This window comes from Bicyclus anynana, chromosome 26 (assembly GCF_947172395.1).
Source record: "Bicyclus anynana chromosome 26, ilBicAnyn1.1, whole genome shotgun sequence".
Lineage (NCBI taxonomy): Eukaryota > Metazoa > Arthropoda > Insecta > Lepidoptera > Nymphalidae > Bicyclus > Bicyclus anynana.
Genome location: NC_069108.1, coordinates 4,085,435 through 4,111,525, shown reverse-complemented (window position 1 = coordinate 4,111,525; position 26,091 = coordinate 4,085,435). Strand labels below are relative to the sequence as shown.

Genomic DNA, 26,091 nt, shown 5'->3' with positions numbered 1-26,091 from the left:
CAGTAGTTCCTGAGATCAGCGCGTTCAATCAGTCATGAGCTGGTTCTTGCGACGCGGCACGATCCAAACTGAGGCCCCGTATGGGTTCGAAACTAGTCGGGCATACTCCGACCTTATATTACGTGAGTTTTAGCCGTGTTTCATAATCAATTAATATGTTCTAACATACTTGAAAAGACGGGCAAATTTGGGCATCCATACTTTACATACTAGCATAGGCTCCGTGGTTTCATCCATGTAGTCCCGTGCTTGTGTGAATACGGCGATAAAATATAGCCTATGACACTCGCAAATAACGTGGTTTTGTAGTGGTAAATTTTTAAAATCGCTTCAGTACATCCAGATTACGTAGATTTTGATATTTTAAAATGTAGAAAAATCGTATAAAATTTGTAAAAGAATTACATGACTTGACATTTTTTTAACCATCAGTAGGGAGCAACCCAACAAGCCAACTTGAGTACATCGACCTCCCCCCCTCCTGGTGTGGCTCAAAAACTCGAAAAGTTTTTGGATTGCATTTTTCTCACAAACTATGAGTTTTTACATTTAAATTTATTTGACAAAAAAGGACATTCTCATCTACAATTAATGTCACTAAGGTACTTTAAATTCGGAAGGTAGGTGGCGCTGAAATTGCTTGAAATGTGTTTTTTTTAGCATTAGTGCGTAAAAAAATATTTTACAACTTAAAATACAAATGAGAAAGTTGTTCCTCTCAAAAAAACCTCCATCATTTATTTGAACAGTTTTTTCGTTGGACTTCGATGGTTAAAAAAAATAGTCATGTAATTCTTATAATCCATATTTCCTAGATTTCCTGTACTACAGTTACAACTGAAGTCTGTAGTGTGCATTAGGAATTTCAAACTTCCTGTACGAATATGTTTATGTATAAGCAACAATTATATACTCGTACATATGAGTACATTATCACGTCGCGGCTCGGCGCGATTATTCGCCGTTATCACCGAGTTGCTGATAACAGCAGTTTCCCCGCTGGTCGCTTATCAAATCTTCCGCAGTGTGCTATGTACTTAGCCAACAGCTTAGTATTATGAGGTTTTTTCATAACAGCGTATTGTTTTCTACGATCCAGACGATGACATGACGACCGACAATGCTTCCCGGGCTCAGACAAATTATTGTATAGGACCTGCCTCGCTAAACGTTACTTTTCTGTCAAAGTATATGATCAACGATCTAATGCGATTATAAAAACTGTCTTTATAGAATCGATGTTAAATAGTTGTAATGGTGTTCGTCGGTTAAAGAGCTCCGTAAAAATACCTTTTTGTGTAATTGAATTGTGTAAAAAACGGGCAAAAACTTCTAGTTTAGTAGAAGATATATACCAAATCTAAGCTCGTTTTCTTCAGAAAATGACAGACAATTTTGTTCGTGACTATGAGTGCGATACAGGTCCTTCTATAATTGGTCTGAGTTCCCGGGCAACACAATCACAAGCAATACAGCGTCTTCGCCGGCGAAGACGAGGTCCCCGATATCTAACGTCACCCGGACGTGGGTTTTCTAACTCACGATCTTGGGGGCGTCCGGACTGATTCACTCAGGTCACGGTTACTTCCCGAATGGCCCTCTAAGCCGAGGTCCGAGTCTCATAGGAGACGCCCTTAGAGAGTCATTCCGTCCTCTATCTGTATTTCAGCCTTCAGGTCTCATCAGGCGATGCTTCTACGCTCGCCCAAACCCCCCGGTGACGCCGTATTGGTCCCACATGGAGCCATCGGCACTTACTCAACACGAAAAAAAAAGAAAAAGCGTATTGTTTGCAGGTTTTTAACCGACTTCAGAAAAACAGGTTCTCAATAAGGGTGATGACAGTTTTTTAAATTGTATATAAGTATATTAGGAGTATGCTAATAGTAAAGCAATTTTCTTAAAGTAACTGGATGTCTGCGATCATTACTTTTGACGGATCCCTGAAAAACGCCCCATGCAGAATGACGTCGTTGATTCGCTGATAGTTAGATTTGTATGGGCGTTCAAACAAAATTACAAATATCTTAATTATTTGCTTGTGCGTTTATGTTTATAGTTCAAATAAAAAAATAGAAGAAAATTGTCACGTTTAATGTAAGGAAGCTAAAAATGTATGAATTTTCATTTAATTACCTACGATAAAAGAATTTTAGTAGAATTTGAAATTCTCTTTTTCTCTTAAAATCTTATCTTTTTTGCAAACATCCAGACAATCTTTGTTTTTTACAATATTCATTATTTAATATTGACCTTATTTACCCGAATGTCTCATAAAAATCAATAAATATTCAAACCTAGTCATCGTCTCCATTCGAGTATTTTTTTTATGTATTATGTTACTTGATTACTCGAAGACTGGACCGAATTGTTTTTTTTTGTTTGAATGGGTATATTCCTGAGGTGGTCCCTTGTCATCATGTCCAGATCTGATGACCTAGAGAAATCGATCGAATCGTTTGTTAATATTTTAATTCAGAACTTTAAAGCACTACAATTTGATGAAGGCCTGGAGTCGATCTGATGATAAAGCCTAAACACAGACTAGGGAACTCTTCAACGATTTACAACAGTTACCTTGTGTTTGGGCTTGATTGATTTGTATTGATGAGAACTTTCCACCTAGATGGGTTGTGACCATCATTAGAGGTCTGATGATGAAGACGAAGGACAGATAATGGAACTCATCAACGGTTTACAGTAGCTACGTTGTGATTGGGCTTGACCAATTTGTATTGATGAGAACCTTCCAACTAGATGTTGTGACCATCATTAGGGGTATGACAATGAAGACGAAGGACAGGTAATGGAACTCATCAACGGTTTACAGTAGCTACATTGTGATTAGGCTTGATCAATTTGTATTGATGAGAGCTTTCCAACTAGATGAGTTGTGACCATCATTAGGGGTATGACAATGAAGACGAAGGACAGGTAATGGAACTCATCAACGGTTTACAATAGCTACGTTGTAATTGGGCTTGATCTATTTGTATTGATGAGAACTTTTCTAGTCTGGTTATTTATTTTTATTATAGTTTTTTAATATAAGTACTTCTCTTCAAAATAAAATCTATGTCCGAAAGTACTTTTTAGTGTTCAGGCGGTTCGCTTTTTTTTTGTTTTCACTAGAATTGTTGAAAAAAATATTGTAATTTTTTTTTTAAATATAAAAACTTAAACACACTCGAGGCTCAAGAACTTAATTCTAACAGATTTTATTATCCAAGGTTACCCTTGATTTTCTAAATTCACACTTTTTGCTATTAACTACTTTGAATTATTTCAAAACTAACATAAACCGACTGTGGTTTATGTTGCACTATGGTTAGGCTTAATGTATTATTTAGAATCTTTACCTATAATAAAACTAACAGGTACATTGAAGATATTTTGAAAATTTTTTATTGGAGGGCATACAGTAGGTATCGATTATTGTAATCGATACTGAAGCCAAATTTTTTTTTCTTTTTGACCGTCTTTTAGTTGACCGGGCATCACGCTGAAACAACTAAATGAATTAAAATGAAACTTGGCGTAACTAGAGACTGTAATGCGAAGAAACTTATAGGATACTTTTTGTCGCGAAAATAACTTCAGTAGAGGGTGAAATAAGGGTTGAATGGAATCTCCTATATTTTTAAATTACATTTGTAAAAAAATACATGTATACTACCAGAAAAATACTATAAATAATGTTATTCAAAATTTTTCAAAATTCTACCCCAAAAGGGTTAAAAAGGGGTTGAAGTTTTTTTAAAGTTCATGTTTTGAGTTATATTTTTTTCATTATCTATATTATTTATTATCTATATTTTCAAGTGTTTTTTTATGTAATAATGTAGTAAATGGAAGGGGCTGAAATAGGGGATGAATTTGAATAGGTACGTCGATTTCATGCAGACGGATTCGCAGGCTAGTAATAATTATTAATAATAAAATAAAGTACTACTAATAAGTAATATACAATTAAAAAAATAAATGGAATTTGGCTGGACATATAACGCGAAGGAAGGAATTAATATAGGCACCAAAAGACGAATCCAAAACTATAAAAGAATTTGGGGTAGGCCTTTGCCCGAAAATGGGATGGGTTATAAAAAGAAAAACTTAACTAAACAGTTATATTATATTAGTTATATTATAGCTAAATAAATAACCAGGCTAAATAAATAAATAAATATGATTGTATCGAATATTCCAAGGTGTAGCTACAGTTAAAGGTCAGAGGTTCCCAAACTTTATTTTCCCATAGACCACTTTCAAAATCTAGCTGGTTGCTGTGCACCCCTGAAACTACATTACAATTTCCTAAAGTTAAAAAAAAAAAGATGCAATATCTAACTATGGAAACTTCCGTTGCGGCTCCAAACAACAAAATTATCAGTTTTGATCAGAAAAAAAAGTTAAGACTTAATTAATTATTAATTATAGTGCTGTAAGTGGATGTGAAAAGCAAATATGGCCAATAAAAACTGATTCCATCCAACTTTACTTTAAATCATTTAACATCAACTCACAGTCACAGCACAAGGATCCAATAAACTCTCACTTGTTTTATTTAGAAAACGCCCAATTTAGTATGAAACTAGATAAAAGTTTCATGGACCCCCGCTTAAAAACCATGAACCCCCATTTTTTTTAAATATTGGATAGAAGCAGTCGTTACTTTGCGGGAAGTTCATCATGAATTTATTTGTATGTATGTATGTAGTTAAGTATAGTCTGTTTGTATTATTATTACGTATTATTGCATATTATTTATGTATTTAAATTACTTAACTTTGTCTTATTTTTTGTGTGCGTATACCCGAATCGGTGCTTACGTTTTTTCTCTTCCACAGTGGTTGTCTGGAAGAGATCGCTTTTTAGCGATAAGACCGCCATTTGTACATTAGTTTCTTCTTATAAGTTATTGTTTATTTTTGTTTTAATGTACAAATAAAGTAATTTCTTCTTCTTCTTCTTCTTCATTATATATTTTGACTCTACAACGAAGTTGTAGATTCAACATCTCCTGAGGATGCTCCGGTTTCGGGGTGAAACGTACGTAGAGAGTATTTTGTCGTGCCTGGGTGACGTTGTCGCATGGGTCGACTTTTCGCGGATAATAGCAGAATCAATAAATTATTATATATTCCCCATTTTTTTGTCCCGCCAACGTCGACCCCTGTTGGGTCTCCCATGTACCTTGGGGGTTCATCTGGACCACTTTGGGAACCAATGGTCCAGGTACTGGCTAACACAGGCAGTTGGTGTGAGTGTGATGAGGTCACGCGTTTCCAAGGACTGATAAAACAAGGGTTCCTATTACATACAAATACGAGTTTATTGCGATGGAGCTAAACCATTTCGACGCGGTGTTAGGCTGACCACAAACGGAGATACTCTTGCTATTTTAAGATCTGCAGGCCTATTCACTATTTTAGTCTTTATTATCAATCTATTAAAATAAACATAAAAACAATCGCCAATATGTCATTTACTTACTGTGTTTTATGCACTAGTAAGCACCGGATGACATTTTTACATAGAATCTTAATTTCGTATATGTCAACTAGCATACGTCAAAGATAGCGAATTAACCTGCTGGAGGCTCATTGTCATAACTTTTGGTCTAAGAGTGTCTTCTGTACTATCTCTGGGTTTACTAAACTGATTTTGAAAATTCTTTTACCACTGGCACGTTCTTTGTGAGTGTCATCCTACTAATATTATAAACGCGAAAGTTTGTATGGATGTTTGTTTGTTTGGATGTTTGTTATTCTTTAACGCCGCTATTACTGAAGCGATTTGGCTGAAATTTGGAATGAAAATACATTTTACTCTGGATTAACACATAGGCTACTTTTTATCGCGATAACCTGATGATTTTGATGGTATGAATGTTTGTTACTCTTTCACGCCTCGGCTACTGAACCGAATCACCTGAAATTTGAAGTAGAGATAGATTATAGTGCGGATTAACACATCTTCTTCTTCGGACTTCGGACTTCGTCCGCGTAAAATTTAGTTTTTCACAATTCCCTCGGGACCTATGATTTTTTCCGGGATGTAAGTAGCCTATGTGTTAATCCAGAGTAAAATCTATTTCCATTCCTAATTTCAGCCAAATCGGTTCAGTAGTTGTGGCGTTAAACTCGGCTAGTAACCAATAACTTTGATCTTGTGATAACCAGTCTTTCTTCATTAAAATTGCCAATTGTGGAGTTTGGACCATAGTTTAATTTAAAACATAATAGGCTAGTTGACACTTCTTTAAAAGAGTCTTATCATGTTCATTATCGTTCTGCTTGATTGAAAAAAAAACTTTGTATATTTTTTTTGACAATACGACACAAAGTCACTTTAGCGTGTCGCAAAGCTGAAGTGGCAATGGGCAGGCCACATAGTTCGAAGAGCGTTGGACGTTGGGCTCCTAAGGTGCTGGAATGGCATCCCCGCACCGAAAAGCGCAGTGTTGGTCAACAAGGTGAACCGAGGATATCAAGCGGGTTGCAGGGAGCCGCTGGACGCTGGCGGCTCGAGGCCGTTGTGCTTGGAGGTCCATGCAAGAGGCTCATATCCAGTAGTGGACGACCATCTATACTAATATTATAAAACGGTAGAGTTTGTTTATTTGAACGCGCTAATCTCAGGTCCTAATCTCAGGTCCAGGGCTAACTGGTCCGATTTGAAAAATTCTTTCAGTGTTAGATAGCCCATTTATCGAGGAAGGCTATAGGCTATATATTACTCAGACCAATTATAGAAGGACCTGTATCGCACTCATAGTCACGAACAAAATTGTCTGTCATTTTCTGAGGAAAACGATCTTAGATTTGGTATATGTCTTCTACTAAACTAGAAGTTTTTGCCCGTATTTTACACAGAAAGGTATTTTTACGGAGCTCTTAAACCGACGTACACGATTACAACTATTTAACATCGATACTATAGATACAGTTTTTATAATCGCATTAGATCGTTGATCTTATACTTTGACAGAAAAGTAACATCAAGCGAGGCAGGTCCTATACAATAATTGGTCTGAGATATATTATCCCCGAATTCCTACGGGAACGAGAACCGCGCGGGTGAATCTGCGCGGCGTCAGCTAGTCGGCTGATAATGATGATGTTATAATCCCTGTGAATCGTGTAGCGGCGCGCGGCGGTGATGACGTCATCCGTTTCAAGGTCCGCGCTAATTGTAGGGCCGCAGCTAGCCGCCAGCCGTAGCCGCTGCAGATGGTTCGAGTGCCTACTTGTGTAGCTGTGTTAGGGTTGCCAACCGTACTGTAATACTATATACTAGCGGACGCCCGCGACTTCGTCCGCGTGGAAATTCTTCTTCTTCTTCCTTCTGGGCCGTTTCCGCACTTAGCCATGTGTTTGGCCGTTGTGCGTGGGTCCCTTGGTGTAGGTTCCCGCTGGATTTATTCCATCCAGCCGATCTCGCTCCAGAAGCTTAGCAGGCCGCCCAGGTCGCCGATAGCCTCATGGAGTGTCGCTGAGGAGCCAATGTAGGTTGCTCGTTGTTCCGTTACGCCTCTGCAACTGAGCATAACGTGTAGCGGTGTCTCGTTGAAATTTTTGAATCACATTATATTTCGTATTTTTTTATGATTTATGAACAAATTTTTAAAACTTTAACTCTAAAAATTAAGTACTTTCCATACAAACTTTGAGGCCTATTTCACTCCCTTCTTATTTTATTTTCGCAATGAAAAGTAACCTATAACCTTCTCTATATTATGATCTCAAACCGAGCAAAAGTTTTAATTGCGTTGATTCAGTAGTTTCAGCGTGATGCCCGAATAACAAAAAATACGGATAGACAGATTGACAGACAAAAAATCGAAAAAAAAATATTTTTAGCTTCAGTATCGATTATATAATTCCCCTCGACAAAAATTTTCAAAATATCTTCATCTATCACTTGTACAGAATGTAAAAAATGTGTTACAGTTTTGTTATAAGTTCTAGATGGTGCTAGTAATGTATAAGTAAAATCTCAAATTGCTAATTAATGTAATGTATAGAATTTGACCAGTTTTATTATAAGTATAGATTATATTTTGGTCGGCTATATACTGTTGAAGAAATCTTGAACATTTGTTTGTGACAGATGTAATAGCGTCTAGCCTATCTCTAATTCCATATTTTCATACAAATTACAAAAAAAATTGCTATTGATTTTCAAAACTTCTAAATCAAATGTGAAAAAGTAAATGACCTGTTACGAGTATTTCAGACAAATAAGTCTTGTAAAATGCAACGAGTGTAAATATATTGTTTTTTTTTTATTAAATGTGTACTTTTGCTTATTCCATAAATACTATATTTTATACTAGCAGACGCCCGCGACTTCGTCCGCTCTTAGACCTCTTTAATCCAGCCCTTACAGTAGTATCGCTATAAAATGGGTTAACTTCTCCCGTTTTCGCAGCATTTTCCTTCACTGCTCTGCTCCTATTGATCGTAGCGTGATGAAAAGTATACTATAACCTGCCCAGAAGTATGAAGAATAATTGTACCAAACTGATTACTCTTACTTTTTTGTCTATGCGTTTTGTTTGTACTGAAAAATCTTAGATACATAGATAATAGAGGATATGTGACAAGTAATTATTATTGAGGCTTCCGGTAACCATGTTTGGTCTCTAAATTGGGCTAGGGCTGTTTTATCGATAATAATTAAGCACTCGATATAAAATTTACATAATTGATGTTGTCATGTAAAATATGTCTAACCTCTTTACGCAATGACTAAAAAAATATCTATCTCGCCCCATTAAGGTAGCTTTCTTTAAGTTAGAGAGGTTACGAAAAACATTTTGTTTTTTCTTTAAAAAATTAAATCCTTGACTAAATTTGACGTAAAATGCCACAGGTGTCAAAGTGAAAAATACTATATTTTTCTGAAAAAATGTTGGCAACCCTATGCTGTATGTAGTGTGTTTGTATGTATACAAGTATGAGGAAATCGACAACTATTCTTGGACTTCGCTGTTTGAGAATATATTCTGTTATGGATGTATGTATAATCACGTAGGTGGGAGTATATAATTCAACGACATTTTATACTATAGACATACGTTACGTGCTTATAAAAACAAAATTAATAAAAACAATTCAACCGACTTCCAACTCAAAAATTAACTTAAACTAAAAAGCAAAAAATAACATCTTACCTATATGCTACCTTCTGATCAGTTTGAAGGCGGTGCCAAGCCAGTGATGTTTTAATTAAACCCGCTTACAAAATTTCTGTGGTTCTTTCAGAAACAGATTTAATTAAAACACGACACTGGATTGGCATCTCCTTTTTGGAAGTCGGTTAATTAGCACAAAAGTGATCCGAATTTAGCTACTCCACTGAGCACACACAAAATTTTGTGTTTAATTCCATTATATATCCATTTCTAAACAGTTTTTACAGTTCCAGAACACACAACTCGACATTATATACAACATTTAAGTATTATTTATTTAAATAACTTTCGTTGTTCACTATGCGACTCAACTTAATAAAATTAAGACAATTAGCTGCTTTTGTTCGCCACAGTTTTGACGTGCTAATGACATATCTCTATTATAAAATTTTTGATAATTATAATCTAAATTATATTAACTTTACTTACACAAATTAATCAGATTTATAATTTTAGAAATTTTGTTCTTGAAATATTCATCTTGATTCATAAAATTCTCGTGTCTCTATATTTGTGGTTGAATTCCTCCGAAACGGTTCAACCGATTTTAATGACTTTTTGCACATTTGTGGTAGGCGTCGTTTTTCACAAATCCCGCGGGAACCATGGGGTTTTCCGAGATCTAATGTAGCCTATGTGTTAATCCAGAGTAAAATATATTTTCATTCCAAATTTCAGTCAAATCGCTTCAGTAGCCGCAGCGTAAAAGAGGAACAAACATACACATATTGATTTATTATTATATAGGTTTCTTGCAAAGTTTTAGTTCGAAATTGAGGTTTTGTTTGTTGAAACAACTATTTATAAAGAATTTCGGAGTATACAATCAACGCTTATTTCGGAGTTTTCTAACGCCTGGTATGACTAATTTGGACTGAAGGGATTTTCGTATTTTGTAGAAATTCAATTTAACTTGAAAACCGTAAAATTTCAGTGCGCATCCCAATCATCCAATAGAGCAGAGGTTCTCAAACTGTATTTTCCCATAGACCACTTTCAAAATCTAGCTGGTTGCGGTGAACTCCTTGCAGTTATACCATTTCCTAAAACTTACAAAAAAATATGTAATATGGATACTTCCGTTGCGGCTCCAAACAACAAAATTATCAGTTTTCGGAAAAAAGTGTGAATTGATTGCTTGCATTAAATATTTAATTTTGCTGTGGCCAATGAATAGTCCAACTTTACTTTTAATCATTTAACTTCTACTTACAGTCACAGCACAAGGAGCCAATAAACTCTCGCTTGTTTTATTTAAAAAACACCCAACTCAGTTTATAACTACATCTTTACTTTTTCATGGACCCCCGCTTAAAAACCGTGAACTCCCATTTTTTGTCACGCTAACGTAGACCCCTGTGGACCATTGGGGGTCAACCTTACGTACTTTGGGAACCAATGCTGTAGAGTATGTCGTGTTTACGGAACACCCAGTATAAACACATTCTGACGAAGTCGGGTAAAAAATATCATCATTATCAACCCATATTCGGCTCACTGCTGAGCTCGAGTCTCCTCTCAGAATGAGAGGGGTTAGACCAATAGTCCACCACGCTAGCCCAATGCTGATTGGCAGACTTCACACACGCAGAGAATTTAGAAAATTCTCTGTTAAGCAGGTTTATTTTTCTTCACCATTGCAGACATATTTAATTTCTCCAAACGCACACAACTGAAAGTCATATCCACTGGGTTATCTAAAAAATATATCCGGGTTAAAACGGTCACGTTTGTTAAGTACTGAGTAAGTTACAGGGTAGCTCGTGGCTCTTGCCTCGGCCGGGCGCGAGCGACCCACTGACCTAGATCGCGCCAGGGGCTGCCAGCTACCACGCCCTGCTGCTAACAGGGACGCTATACTCTCGTCTGTAGATACGTATAGCGATAACGAAAAAGTTGTTCTTTGTGCCTCCTTGCCTGGGGAATTGCTTATTTTAAGGGATGACTTTGTTTTAATGACAGTCTTGACTGCTCATCATCAATTATTATTATCATTGATAATTTACTAGATATTACTGTTGAGCACAAGTCTCCTGTCTTTTTATATAATGATTTATTTATTTTGCTATCATCCGCGAAAAGCCGACGAACCCATGCGACAACGTCACCCAGGTCCGACAAAATACTCTCTACGTACGTTTCACCCCGAAACCGGAGCATCCTCAGGAGATGTTGACTCTACAACGTGCAATTGCAAATACAAATTGATTTTGTTGTTGTCGCATGGGTTCGTCGACTTTTCGCGGATGATAGCAAAATAAATAAATCATTATATAATCATGATGAACTTCCGCAAAGTAACGCCTGCTTCTATCCAATATCCTGTCTTTTTGTCTTGTCCTGAGGATTGAGAGGGGTTAGGCCTTTGACATTTTTTTTTACTCTTTACAAGTTATCAATCTAAGATGAAAGCGGGCTAACTTGTTAGGAGGAGGATGAAAACCCACATCCCTTCCGGTTTCTACACGACATCGTACCGGAACGCTAAATCGCTTGGCGGTACGTCTTTGTCGGTAGGGTGGTAACTAGCCACGGCCGTAGCCTCCCACCAGCCAGACCTGGACCAATTAAGTAAACCTCAATCAGCCCAGCCGGGGATCGAACACAGAACCTCCGTCTTGTATATCCACCGCACATACCACTGCGCCACGATGGCCGTCAAATTTAGACTAACTATAAAAGTCTTTCGTTTTTTTGAGGGGGACGAGGTAAACTCACACGTCGAAAATATTTAACATCATTAAATACACACACACAACTATAAATTTTACTCGCATTACACACAAGCGTTTTACACAGGCTAACCAACACATCGCTTAGATTATCCAGAGAATATATGCATAGAATATTACTTGATCGATTTTTTGCTGTTCCGTCAAAAGAATCGATTCTTTTTAGAAATTTGATAAAAAAAGGTAGAAATACTTACAAATGAAACGTTAATCCATCTTTTACTAAACTACAAGATTTTGGCCGTTTTTATGCCATTCAACTACACAAACCGACATTTTAGGGAGCTCTTTACACGACGAAAACGATTACAACAATGAAACATTGATTCTATAGCAACAGTTTTTATAAACGTGTTAGATCATTGATTTTTAATCTTTGCCAGAAGGGTAACGGCTAGCGAGGCAGGTCATAATAATGGTCGAAGGGTTAGGCTAATAATAGCAGTTATGGAATGCATAACTTTAAACAATGATAATTTAACTAAATGAAATTAAGACAATTAGCCACTTTTGTTCGCCTCAGTATCGACGTGCCAATGACATGTCTACAGTATAAAATCTTTGCCCCACAGCCGATTTTTAAAGAAATATGCATTCGATTAGCTGACATTGATAATGACATCGATATTTGACAGCCTCCGTGGCGCAGTGGTGTGCGCGGTGGATTTACAAGACGGAGCTCCTGGGCTCGATCCTCGGCTGGGCCGATTGAGGTTTTCTTAATTGGTCCAGGCTAGGTACTACTGACAAAAACGTACCGGCAAGCAATTTAGCGTTCCGGTACGATGTCGTGTAGAAACCGAAAGGAGTATGGATTTCATCCTCCTCCTAACAAGTTAGCCCGCTTCCAACTTAGATTGCAACATCACTTGCCATCAGGTGAGATTGTAGTCAAGGGCTAACATGTAGAATATAAAAAAAATATTCTGTTTTTTTTTTTATAATTGATAAATTAACAAGCAGTAGTACTTCCCCAGTTGAGCTATCACAAAGCGTCCTACAATTACAATGTACAATGTACAATATAACAAACTAACCTTGTGTTTAGATTAGGTATACACCACACAAATGACGTAGAGCGGTTTCAAGGTCCGAGCTAGTAGCTTCCACTGTAAAGCCGGTGTCACATTTATCCGCATATATTCGCATTGATTCGCATCCAGTCATGTCAAGTGAACCGTGATAGCCCAGTGGATATGACCTCTGCCTCCAACTTTTTCGGGTCCGGGGCATGCACCTCCAACTTTTCAGTTATGTGCATTTTAAGAAATTAAATATAACGTGTCTCAAACGGTGATGGAAAAACGTGAGGAAACCTGCAGAGAATTTTCTTAATTCTCTGCGTGTGTGAAGTCTGCCAATTCGCATTGGGCCAGCGTGGTGGATTATTGGCTTAACCCCTCTCATTCTGTATACCCACGCGGCATACTATAGAAGTCATGTACGCAGTGACTAACACACGATCAATTATAGTCGTGGGTGTTACAGAAACGTGAGAATAATTGACCGTTTGTGGCTAGCATAACGCTGATGTTACATTTATCCGAATATGTTCGCGTCTACTTATTAGCATATAGCGAAGTTGAATTATTTAAGTTGAGAAAGGTAAAAACTCGCTTTCGCATATTAGTTAAGATGTTGAATGGATAATGGATATGCGCATAAAACATAGATAAAGCACTTTATCTTGTGCGCTTGTTAGTTGATATGCAAGTAAAAGATATAAATTTATTTGAGTAATGAATGAATAAATTAAATATTTATTTCATATAATAATTATAATTATATTAATCACACTTTTACTACACATATAATGCAAGTTATAGATGCCCGGTTTGGGCGTATGTAGCCTTTGTTGTCGAGTGAGTGATAGGCAGACCGATTTTATTTTTGACTAGCGGACGCCCGCGACTTCGTTGTTCGTTTTTTTGTGATTTATGAACAAATTTTTAAAATCTTACTCTGTAAATGAAGGATTATTTCCCCTTCTTATTTTATTTTCGCAATAAAAAGTATCCTTAAACCTTTTCCGTATTATGGTCTTAAACCGTGCCAAGTTTTATTTGAATTCATTGATTAGTTTCAGCGTGATGCCCGAATATTAAAAAAAAAACACCGACAGACAGACAGACAAAAATGCAAAAAAAAAATATTTTTAGCTTCAGTATCGATTATAATGTATAATGCCCCCCAACAAAAAAATTAAAATATCTTCCATGTATAGAATTGGATCTGCTACAGTTTTATTATAAATGTAGATTTTCTTTATCATGCATATATTAATTATACTTTATTGTACACCAAAAATAAAAAGATTACATGTCAGAAATTAACACGATTTCTAATATGCGAATCGATGTTCGTTTATTTATTTATTTATTTATTTATTTGATATACCAACAATGACAACAAGAAACATTAATAATAATCTATACATAGGTAAACTTAAAAGGTTCTAGTGCTAAACGAAGCCATCTTTTAAAGGTATATACAGCATTGTTGTTTGTTGTTCGGTTAAACTTAAAAATTAAACTACCTACACTTAAAATGACAAATTACATTTACATCAAGTTAAATAATTACAATGAAAATAATAATAATAATAAAAAATATACAAATAAATTATAAAATTAAACAAATTAATTAAACAAAAATAAAAGAAAAAAAAAAACTGAAAAAATTCGTAAATGTGTATCAGGCTTAAATCTACTTGGATTATGGATGAAATACGTTGCGACGTGCACTAGCGCTGGTGGCCTCGGACGCTTTCATCTTTGTATTATGCTGGCTCTACACGATGGTCCATTGCGATAGCTCACCATGATAGTCCATCGTGTAAAGCAGAGGTTCCCAAACGTATTTTTCACGCAGACCACTTTTAAATTTAACTGGGACCCTCTGCTACATTGATATCCAAAACTCGACAAAAAATGTTATTAGATTCATCTATGGACGTTTTCGTTGCACCTGAATTAACAGCCACCACGGAATAACAATTTAAAAAAAAAAATGTGAAAAAGTGGGATTTGATTACTTGGTTATTATTAATTGATTGTGCTGGGTGGACGAAAAATGAAGTAAAATTGTCCAGGCAAAAAGTTATTTCAAGCAACTTCTTCTCTCACAGCACAACGAAGCAATCAATTCACTCTAGAGTTTTTTCGGATTTGCCGCTTGTCTATTGAGCCCCCTAACTAATTTTGATACAGGGCAAGGAACGCTACGCTACTGGTTTATATTCGGTTATTCTTTCCCACTTTCAACTCCAAGAACTTTTAACGGCTCAACCGATTTTCATCAAACATGTCTAAGAACACTCGCACACAAGTCACCTTTCATTAAAAAAAACTAAATTGAAATCGCATCATCCGCTCGGGAATTATGGTACCACAAACAGACACGTCAAACGTATAACACCCTTTTTTGCGTAGGGGGTTAAAATAGTGAATATGCGAGCAGGTCGCCATCTGCTAGTCATATAAGCGCAAAACTCAAACAATATCGCATTGTACGTGCATTTATTTATACATATATTCCTCTAACCTTCGCAACCACGAAAGGACATCTATTCTTACAACAGACTCGCTGATCGATGACGGAACGGCTGTGTTAGTTTGTTTGTACGTTTGTGGGTGTGTTACCTCGTAACTCCCAATTTTTTTAGTCTACTAGTTAACCCTTGACTACAATCTTAATTGATGGTAAGTGATGATGCAATTAAGATGGAAGCGGGGAAACTTGTTACGAGGATGAAAATCCACTTTCGGTTTCTACACGACATCGTACCGGAACGCTAAATCGCTTGGCGGTACGTCTTTGTTGATAGGGTGGTAACTAGCCAAAACAAATTATTGAGATCGATCCTGCATGGGGCGCAGTACGCTTATATGGTGTTCAATTTCAAAACTAGCAGAGGCCCCGCGGTTTCACTCGCGTAATGCCCGTTCCCGTAGGAATATGGGGACAAAATATAGCCTATGTTACTCCTTGATAATGTAGCTTTCGACTGGTGAAAGGATTCTTGTTATCAGTCCAGTAGTTTTTGAATCTCAAATCTACGATTTTACTTTAATTCTTTCGAAATAATACTCATTATCTCCCAAGAAATGCAACACTATTATAGGTAATAATGGCGGATTGATGACGTTTTCAATGCAGTAATCGATTTGATGTTTGCTGTCAATTGTCATGTTGCTTTAAGGGCGCCATCTTGATATAACTCAAAAGCTTGGGTTTTAATTTTATTTATTTCTTTTTATTCAAATACATTTATTCAATTTGATAAATTTTAATAAAATCCTTGTGTTTTTAAAATTTTAATGAAACGGGGTACAAGAGTGGACCTAAAATGGACCATCTCCTTACAGCCAAATCGGTTCAATAGTTACGGCGTTATAGAGTAACAAACATCCATACAAAGTTTCGCGTTTATAACATTAGTAGGATTTTCAGCTCTGTATCATTCGCAAATTTGAGACAGAGATTAGGTTTCTCCATTGAAATTAAACTGTTTGCTACAGAGTACAGACCTACCTTGTTGTAAAAAGGATTTATGATTTAAAATGCGTCATTTCGTTGGGTGTCATTTGAAGGTTGCACCGTCTATCTAGTACTTCAGCTTAGGGCTGGCAGCGGTTTTAAGATATTTCTTTGTGTTTTAATATTGAATAGTAACTTATTAGGGAAAGTAGGGGTAGGGTAGGGTAGGGGTAGAGTTAGCGTAGGGGTAGAGTAGAGATAGGGAAGAAGTACACATATTTCAAAGCTAAGCTTGACCGGATCCGATAGTAAGAAATAAATTATAGATAACAATCACAGTGACACATTGCAATTAAGGTTGTCTATAATACAATCATTAATCGTGCGAATTTTCTCACAGATGCTAATGTCACTTTGTAAAATAATGATACCATATTTATTGTCATAGTGATGTCCTGTTCTATAAAGGTAAAAAATAGTGCCTCAAATCATTCACTCTCAAAGAGGAATTTTGAACAGAAATTTCTATCATAACGCTTAGTGACAGACGGTTGAATAGTAAATAAAAAGTAAATTTTATAGAAATAGTAAAAAATCTTTGCTATTGTGTATTTTTTTTCATTCGTTCTTTAATAATTCCGGAATACAATAATACTGAAGTAGGTAACTTACTTACGCGGACGAAGTCACAGGTGTTGCTAGTCATTAATAACATAACATGAAAAATCTAATCTATTAAATTAAAGCATTCATTTAATTTTATTTGTTGTGTTATATTAGTGAAATTAAATAAGGTCTTAGAACAATTTTATTTTCATTACTGTGACTCAAAATAGGTTTTACGTTTACTATTAAGACATAGACTGAGAAATTTCTTAATAAATAACAGATGTAACTGTTATTTATTAAAATCATTTACTAATTTGGTACAGAACATATTGAGTGAATCATGATCGTTCACTTTGTCACATCACTATTTTTGATTCAATAAAAAATGGTATCACAGGAAACTTCAAAAGAGATCGCAGAATTCATTATTCGACTATAGTTAAATTTCGGCCTATTTCCTATTATGGTTATATTATCTACCCATCAAGATAAAAAACAAATCAATTGACAAAATGTCATCCACATACTATGATACAAATTACAAATGTCATCCGGTGCTTACGGTGTATATCATATAGTATGTAGATGACACTTTGTTATCCACTTCAACAAGTTGATAATAAAGACCAAAATAGTGAATTTTTCATACAAAAACTAGGACTATGAACTAGTTTAAAGGCTGGGTTGCCTTTAAAATTATACAATTAAATTAGGCATAAATTAAGCATTAATTGCGCTCGGAAACACCACAAATTTCCCAACGCCGAGAAAAGAATTTCAGCTTTCTTAGAAGAAATCATAGAATAAACATCATACAGAATGAGTCTTTAAAAGCAGCGTGGTGAAGCCGATGAAACCCATAAAAAAAAAGTCACGCGTCTCCTTTTTTTTCATAATTTGTATTTCAAAATTTAACACTAACAATGAATAATATATAATAATCAATAATTACCAATAAAAAAACACTCCATTTTATTTCTTTAGTTTTTGTGTACAGTTTTTAAAATATTTAAAAACATAAGACGCCATTTTTCTTGAATAATATTGAAAGTTGCGACGCTTCCTGTCATACTGACTCGAGAATGTAGTAGTTTTTAAATTTTGTATTTGGAGCGGCTACGACACCGTCGTGTTCCGTACGCTCCACAGCCTATTATTGATTAATCTATGGAAGAAAGAAAAACGTAGCTAGCTTAAATTACATTAGCTTATAGCTCGACCTGTAGATATATAGGATTCGATCCCTGGACGTCGTGATTCGAAACCACATAGGCTAACCAATGGTCCAACGAGACAGTTATTATAAATAATATTATCCCCTACAATACCTTTGCCTATAATAGGCAAAAGTATTGTAGGGGATAATATATGGATCTACTGACCGGAATTTAAAAATTCTTGTACCACTAGAAAGCCACGTTATTTGTTATAGGCTATATTTTATCCCCGTATTCTCACGAGAACGGGAACTACGCAGGACGTCGGCTAAATAGGCTATACGTTACCTTACTACAAAGCATTTGACGCGACAACCCTACATACATATAGTATGTCTATGTCTCCTCCCCGGGCCGCAGGTGGGAGCATACCCTCCGGCATCGATTTGCGGCGTGTACACTTGTCTCTGTCTTGCTTACCACTGTGCTGCGAGGTTAGAGAGGGAAGGGCGATAGGCTTTTGGGGGCATCAATTCTTTGTCTGTGATGATAGGATTATTTTGTGTAATGAAGACATACCAAATAAATATTAATGTACTCAAAGATTTTTTATTATTAGATATGTCACTAGCGCTGTAAGTGGCTAATTGTCTTAATTTCTTTTAGTCGCATAGCACGACGAAAGTAAGTTAAACAAAAAAATTTAAACGACTTCAAAAATAGAATCAAAGATTTTCTATTTCTAGATATGTCACTAGCGCTGTAACTATGCGAAGAAAAGTGGTTAATTGTCTTAATTTCATTTAGTCGCATAGCACGACGAAAGTTAGTTAAACAAAAAAATTAAACCGACTTCAAAAATATACTCAAAGATTTTATATTTCTAGATATGTCACTAGCGCTGTAACTGTGTGAACAAAAGTGGTTAATTGTCTTAACTTCATTTAGTCGCATAGCACGACGAAAGTTAGTTAAACAAAAAAATTAAACCTACTTCAAAAATATACTTAAAGATTTTATATTACTAGATATGTCACTAGCGCTGTAACTATGCGAACAAAAGTGGCTAATTATCTTAATTTCATTTAGTCGCATAGCACGACTAAAGTAAGTTAAACAAAAAAATTAAACCGACTTCAAAAATATACTCAAAGATTTTATATTTCTAGATATGTCACTAGCGTTGTAACTATGCGAACGAAAGTGGCTAATTGTCTTAATTTCATTTAGTCGCATAGTACAACGACTAAAGTTATTTAAACAAAAAATTTAACTGACTTCAAAAATATACTCGAAAGATTTTACATTACTAGACATGTCACTACCACGTTGAAACTGAGGCGAACAAAAGTGGCTAATTGTCTTAATTTCTTTTAGTCGCATAGTACGACGAAAGTTAGTTAAACAAAAAAATTAAACCTACTTCAAAAATATACTCAAAGATTTTATATTTCTAGATATGTCACTAGCGCTGTAACTGAGGCGAAAGTGGCTAATTGTCTTAATTTCTTTTAGTCGCATAGCACGACGAAAGTTAGTTAAACAAAAAAATTTAAACGACTTCAAAAATAGAATCAAAGATTTTATATTTCTAGATATGTCACTAGCGCTGTAACTGTGTGAACAAAAGTGGTTAATTGTCTTAATTTCATTTAGTCGCATAGTACGACGAAAGTAGTTAAACAAAAAAAAATTAAACCGACTTCAAAAATATACTCAAAGATTTTATATTTCTAGATATGTCACTAGCGCTGAACTGAGGCGAACAGAAGTGGTTAATTGTCTTAATTTCATTAAATCGTATAGTACGATGAAAGTTAGTTAAACAAAAAAATTAAACCGACTTCAAAGATTTTATTTATTTTATTTTATTTGTTGTGGGCTCTTCTCGGACCAAGGCGCGTTTGGAACCCTCGTAACTTTAATTTCAAGTTTTCGACTTTACCACCATTACATTAAATTACATTATGACATAATCCTGACATTTCAAAAGTGCTTGTAAACTAAGCCTAATTGAAATAAACGAATTTAGAATTTTTTTTTAATGTTCGACTGTGAGACGCTACAGACTCGAAGCGAATTTTTTTTTCGAATATTGCGTTATAGTTATCAAATTCAAGGGATCATCAAGAGATTTTCAAATATATCATGGCTATATTCAAAATACGTACAATTAGAAAAACGTTATTTATTAATCGCTATACAAAATACGCGAAACGGATGACTAGGTGCGAGCAAGTTAGGCAGTCGGGTTTTTAATTTTTTTTAATTATTTATCATATATGTGATCATTAACACTATAATAAGACTTTCCTAGAAGCTTGCGTTTAATAAACACTTTGAACTTTTTGAGAGACATGCCAGTGGCTTCAGTTTATTTATTACTAGCGGACGCCCGCGACTTTGTCCGCCCTTAAACCTCTTTAATCCAGCCCTTACAGTAGTATCGCTGTACAAATGGAGTAACTTCTGCCGTTTTCCCAACATTTCCCTTCACTGCTCTGCTCCTATTGATCGTAGCGTCATAAAAAGTATACTATAACCTACCCAGGAATATGAAGAATAATTGTACCAAGTTTTGTTAATTACCCCTCTCATTCTGAGAGGCGACTCGAGCTCAGCAGTGAGCCGAATATGGGTTGATGACGACGAAAGTTTGTGGTATTGTACAGATTAATTTCTGTATCTGAAACTTCTTTAACTGCCACGTTATTTGTGAATGTACGGCTATTCCCGTATTTTCACGGGAACGGGAACTATGCTAGTACTAGATATAGATATAATGAAAGGTATATGCACACAGTTGCTATGTACTCGGCCAATATGCCGCAGTGTTGTATCTAGGGCAATGGAACACGCGGCGGGAGGCGCGGAGCCGATGCGCGTTGCATCTATCGATCTCTCGGACCTTCCCGGGGCGGCGGGGTGAGGGGCGGGGGGTGGGGGGGCGAGGGGTTAAAGGGGCAGGTCGAGGGCGAGGGGTGTGCCGGAATTCACTAACGTAAATATATATGTAGGACAGGGACAGGTTTTATGGGCTGAAAGCCTGCAGTGGTCATACTTTTTTTTTTTTTTTATTCTTGACAAGTTAGCCTTTGACAATATCACCTGATGGTAAGTGATGATGCAGTCTAAGGTGGAAGCGGGCTAACTTGTTAGGAGGAGGATGAAAATCCACACTGCTTTCGGTTTCTACACGACATCGTACCGGAACGCTAATTCGCTTCGCGGTACGTCTTTGCCGGTAGGGTAACTAGCCATACATAGAGTAATAAAGCGTCGAGGTATAATAGGTCCCTTCAATGTTCACCTTGAAGGGACGGCTGGAAAACAATGGAGAAAAATAGCCACAGATATAGACTACTGGTCATCTCTGGAGGAGGCCTTCACCCTCAAATAGAGGTGATCGCACAAATTTTTTTTAAAACTAAATACATTTAAATAACTTACTTGAAAAAAATTGTATTTTTTTTAGTTTTGTAACAAAATTAAAATTTTATTAACCTAGTTCTACTATAAGTTCACTATGTATAATTTACTTATGTGCGAAATAAAAGGCTTTTTATTTTTATTTTTATTTATACAGGAAGAAAATTTTTTTAGTGCGGATATTTTTATATTTTGTACATAAACAAAATTTAATGATCACGTATTTTTTCTTTTTTTTTTTAACTCAAAAATAACAAAATTATCGTTAGCTAAAGTTATTTACTTTTGAACATAATTTTAGGGTCACCCTATTGTGCGTTTATTTTATTTTCGTTTGATACCTAAAGAACGTCACCAGATCACTTTTAAGCTGAATATATCTTGTTTAGTAATAATATGTACATTATTTTGTTATTTTAGAGACATAAATTAAAAAAAAAAAATCATAAAATGTATCGAACTGTTTGTAGATTTATATTCTATTAATGATACAGAACCACGAAAAAAAATATCCGCACTAAAGACCGAATCACCCTGTATAATAGGTATCGTAAGGTGACAAACTGTCAACCATCATTTATCGTGGTATGTCTGGCTGCTACAGGCTCTTGTTATATTATTACCTCCTGAAGCTATAGAGAGATATTTGCCCAAACTGAAGTGATATCTAATGTTGAGACAGATATCTAACTGATGAATATTTACGTGTAGGTAGGAAAGGTGTTTTTCAGTACTCTTGCTCAAAAACACTGTCATATTACCACTCGACAGCGGGGCTAAACAAGCATTGCAGCCTCTAGGGGATAAAGAAATTTTGTTTTTTAATTTTTGTCTGTTACGTGGCTCTCGACTTAAGGTTCGTGCCCTAAAAATACCTTGTTTATAATGGGTATTTTTAGCCCATGAGTGTATTTCACAAAAAAAAATTGAACCTTTCTTTTTTTTTTTATTCTTCACAAGTTAGCCCTTGATTACAATCTCACCTGATGGTAAGTGACGATGTAATCTAAGATGGAAGCGGGCTAACTTGTTAGGAGGAGGATGAAAATCCACATCCCTATCGGTTTCTACACGACATCGTACCGGAACACTAAATCGCTTAGCGGTACGTCTTTGTCGGTAGGGTGGTAACTAGCCACGGCCGAAGCTTCCCACCAGCCAGACCTGGACAAATTAAGAAAATCTCAATCTGCCCAGCCGGGGATCGAACCCAGGACCTCCGTCTTGTAAATCCACCGCGCATACCACTGCGCCACTGAGGCCGTCAAAAAGTTTACTATTTCACAAAACAAATTGAACCTATTTCAAAGAAGCATTTCTTTAAAAAGCAATAAATATCACCGTACCTACCTACCTACCTACGTTTAATCTATTGATCGGTTTGAATAAAACCGCTATGCCAAACAGGCTCTTAAAGATTATTTTTATTTTTTGGCACCACCTTCAAACCGATCAATAAAAAGGACATAGGTACGATGTTATTTTTCGCTTTTTATGCTAGCCACAAACGGTTAATTATTCTCACGTTTCTGTAGCACCCACGGCTATAATTGATCGTGTGCTGGTCACTGCGTACATGACTTGTATAGTATGCCGCGTGGGTAATGCCGTTTGCTGTTCAGAAACTTGAGAATAATTGAACGTCAATGGCGACCTTTAGAGTAATGCATCTTTGGAGTCTGATCATTTTTTTTTGTGAAAAGAGTTTTATTTTTTCTGTTTTTAGCCGATTACCGCCGGGTTACGTTGTACTGTATCTAGATATATGAGAAACCGGAGTTTGTATCACGCTGTATGAATTTCCTTTTCTTTGGGACGACGAAGGATGGAATTTAGATGAAGGTAAGCATCTAAATTCCATCCTTCGTCACTAGTACAGTGACAGTTATGACGTTCATAATACGTACTATTATCATGAATCGCGGCAAACTTTCAAGAGTGAAACAAACAGTCACCGTACCCATGCTATCTGAAAAACACTATCAGATTGAAGCTTGTACTTTTTTTTTTAAATGCAAATAGGCTCGCGTTTGACCATGATCTAACCTGATGTAAGTGTAGATACAGTCTAAGATGGGACACGCTTGCCTAGAAGGTGCCTATTCACTCTTGTTTTTGGCTGGTGGGAGGCTTCGGCCGTGGCTAGTTACCACCCTACCGGCAAAGACGTACCGCCAAGCGATTCAGCGTTCCGGTACGATGCCGTGTAGAAACCGAAAGGGGTGTGGATTTTCATCCTCCCCCTAACAAGTTAGCCCGCTTCCATCTTAGACTGCATCATCACTTACCATCAGGTGAGATTGTAGTCAAGGGCTAACTTGTAAATAATAAAAAAAAATAAAAAAAAAGATACCCACATTATAATATTCAGGAAACACAGACTTGGGAAGGGTATTCCAAACGTTAAGAGTTAATCGTACAATAATACTGTACAACAAACTGCCTAATAGTATATCACTTCTTCTCAAGACTTATATGCACTTCCTCCCTACCCTACCCTAGTCCCACCCTACACCTACCCTACCCTTTTTTTTTTGTGGGGAAATCCTCATGGATACCCTCTCGCCACGGGAACACAAGGTTATGTCGGACTTCAACCGACTAAAACTGATGACTGTGCCACGATAACATTACATACACAACTGCAACCCCTACCCTACCCTACTTTAACTCAAATCTACCTCTATCCTACCCTACTCTACTGCTATTCCTACCCTACTCCTCCTTACAGGAGTTACAATTCATTTTTTATAAAAACAAAGCATCGAAAAAATATTGTAATTTTACAATCCTTTTTTTTAAGTCTTATAATCCTACTAATATTATAAAAACGAAAGTTTGTATGCATGTTTGTTACTCTTTAACGCCACAACTACTGAACGGATTTGGCTGAAATTTGAAACGAAGATAGCCCATGTGGTAATCCAGGAATACCCTGGATTACCACATGGGCTACTTTTCATCCCGGAAAAATCAATGGTTTCCGCAGGATTTGTGAAAAACAGAAACTGAAATTCCACGTGGACGAAGTCGCGGGCGTCGCTACTTATTTCATATTTTTGTAATGTTTAGTACTCATAAATAATAACATCCAAGTTGTACTCTTCCTAGCGTCGCCATCCCATCAATGTTTCAGTGGCCGGAGCAAACGCCATTTTCAGCGCAATATTTATATCAATAATTGCTTAGCCAGACTTCAGAGTGTTACAATTTTTTTTTAAATTGTCTTCTTTAAGGGAGTTTTTTTTAACCTTTACAGTATCGTTGATAGTTTTTGAGTTATAGTCAAAAAGCTGAGGCCCTATTTCTGGGTTTCTCAGAATTTTATTTCGCATCGAATGAGTTTGTATTTTTCCTTCCTTCCTTCTAACGATTTTTTTTAAGAATATTTGCCATAATATGACCAATATTCCCGTTCCCCTCCAACTAGTCGGGAAAGGCTGTGCTAGGAGTGGGTACGACAATAGACCAATCGAACCACCACCCCACGGTGATGAGTCCGACCGCTCTCACCGTTGAGCTATTGAGGCTTTTATTGGCAGGTTCATTTTTAACCGACTTCAAAAAAAGGAGGTCCTCTACAAATTGACGCGTATGTTTTTTTATGTTTGTTACCTCGTAACTTCGTAATTTATTAACCAATTTTGAAAATCTGAAAGAGTCTGAAAGAGTATTTTACACTTCCAGATTGGTTCCATTTAATTTTCACGAAAATCGATTCAGCAGTTTATTGTTAAAATCACATTTATCTGAAATAATAAATTGCCCATATTGTAGGGTTTACAGTTACTATGCTAGAACATACAGTGTTTTTCTGCACTGTACCAATGCTATCTGAAAAATTCTAGCTCCCTTAAATTCCTTCTTCAAGTTATAACAACGCCGTTGAATGCCTTGTTACAATCTGAGTCTTCTTTTCCAGATGGACATCTACGTGCAGACGGCGAGTCCCATCGTGGAGCAAGTGTTGCGAGGATACAATGGCACCATCTTCGCGTATGGGCAGACGGGCACGGGCAAGACGTACACCATGGCGGGCGGGAACTCCGCGCCCGAGCTGCGCGGCATCATCCCCAACTCCTTCGCGCACATCTTCAGCCACATCGCTGACGCCAAGGATGACGAGAAGTAAGTGCTCCGAGGGTCTCTGGCACCATTTTTGCGTAGGGCAAGACGTACACCATGGCGGGCGGGAACTCCGCGCCCAAGCTGCGCGGCATCATCCCCAACTCCTTCGCGCACATCTTCAGCCACATCGCTGACACCAAGGATGACGAGAAGTAAGTGCTCCGAGGGTCTCTGGTATTACCGAGGCTCCCCAAGAATGCGCTGGATTGACATCTTTGACGCCGCTCTGAGAGCTAATAAACTCAGAAAGTTTATTCTATGTCTAAGTCTTTGTCGAAAAGCTCACCTCACTTAACACCTAGCTTGTTGTAGGTGGTCAGAACAGGTTATCACTTAATGAGATAGTGATAACGCTTAGCGC

At 36.6% G+C, this 26,091-nt stretch overlaps 1 protein-coding gene across 2 annotated transcripts in view; it reads left to right on the top strand.

The window, feature by feature from the left end:
* The window catches only part of LOC112050934 (kinesin-like protein KIF3A), a 56,302-nt gene that overhangs the window by 14,111 nt on the left and 16,100 nt on the right, over nucleotides 1-26,091 (top strand). The window contains exon 3 of one of the 2 annotated variants that reach the window (XM_024089349.2): nucleotides 25,525-25,730. In XM_024089349.2, the coding sequence (XP_023945117.2) occupies nucleotides 25,525-25,730 (206 nt within the window). Of the gene's footprint in view, nucleotides 1-25,524; nucleotides 25,731-25,755; nucleotides 25,883-26,091 lie in introns of those variants that run through there. The other variant, XM_052889443.1, reaches the window with a different exon arrangement.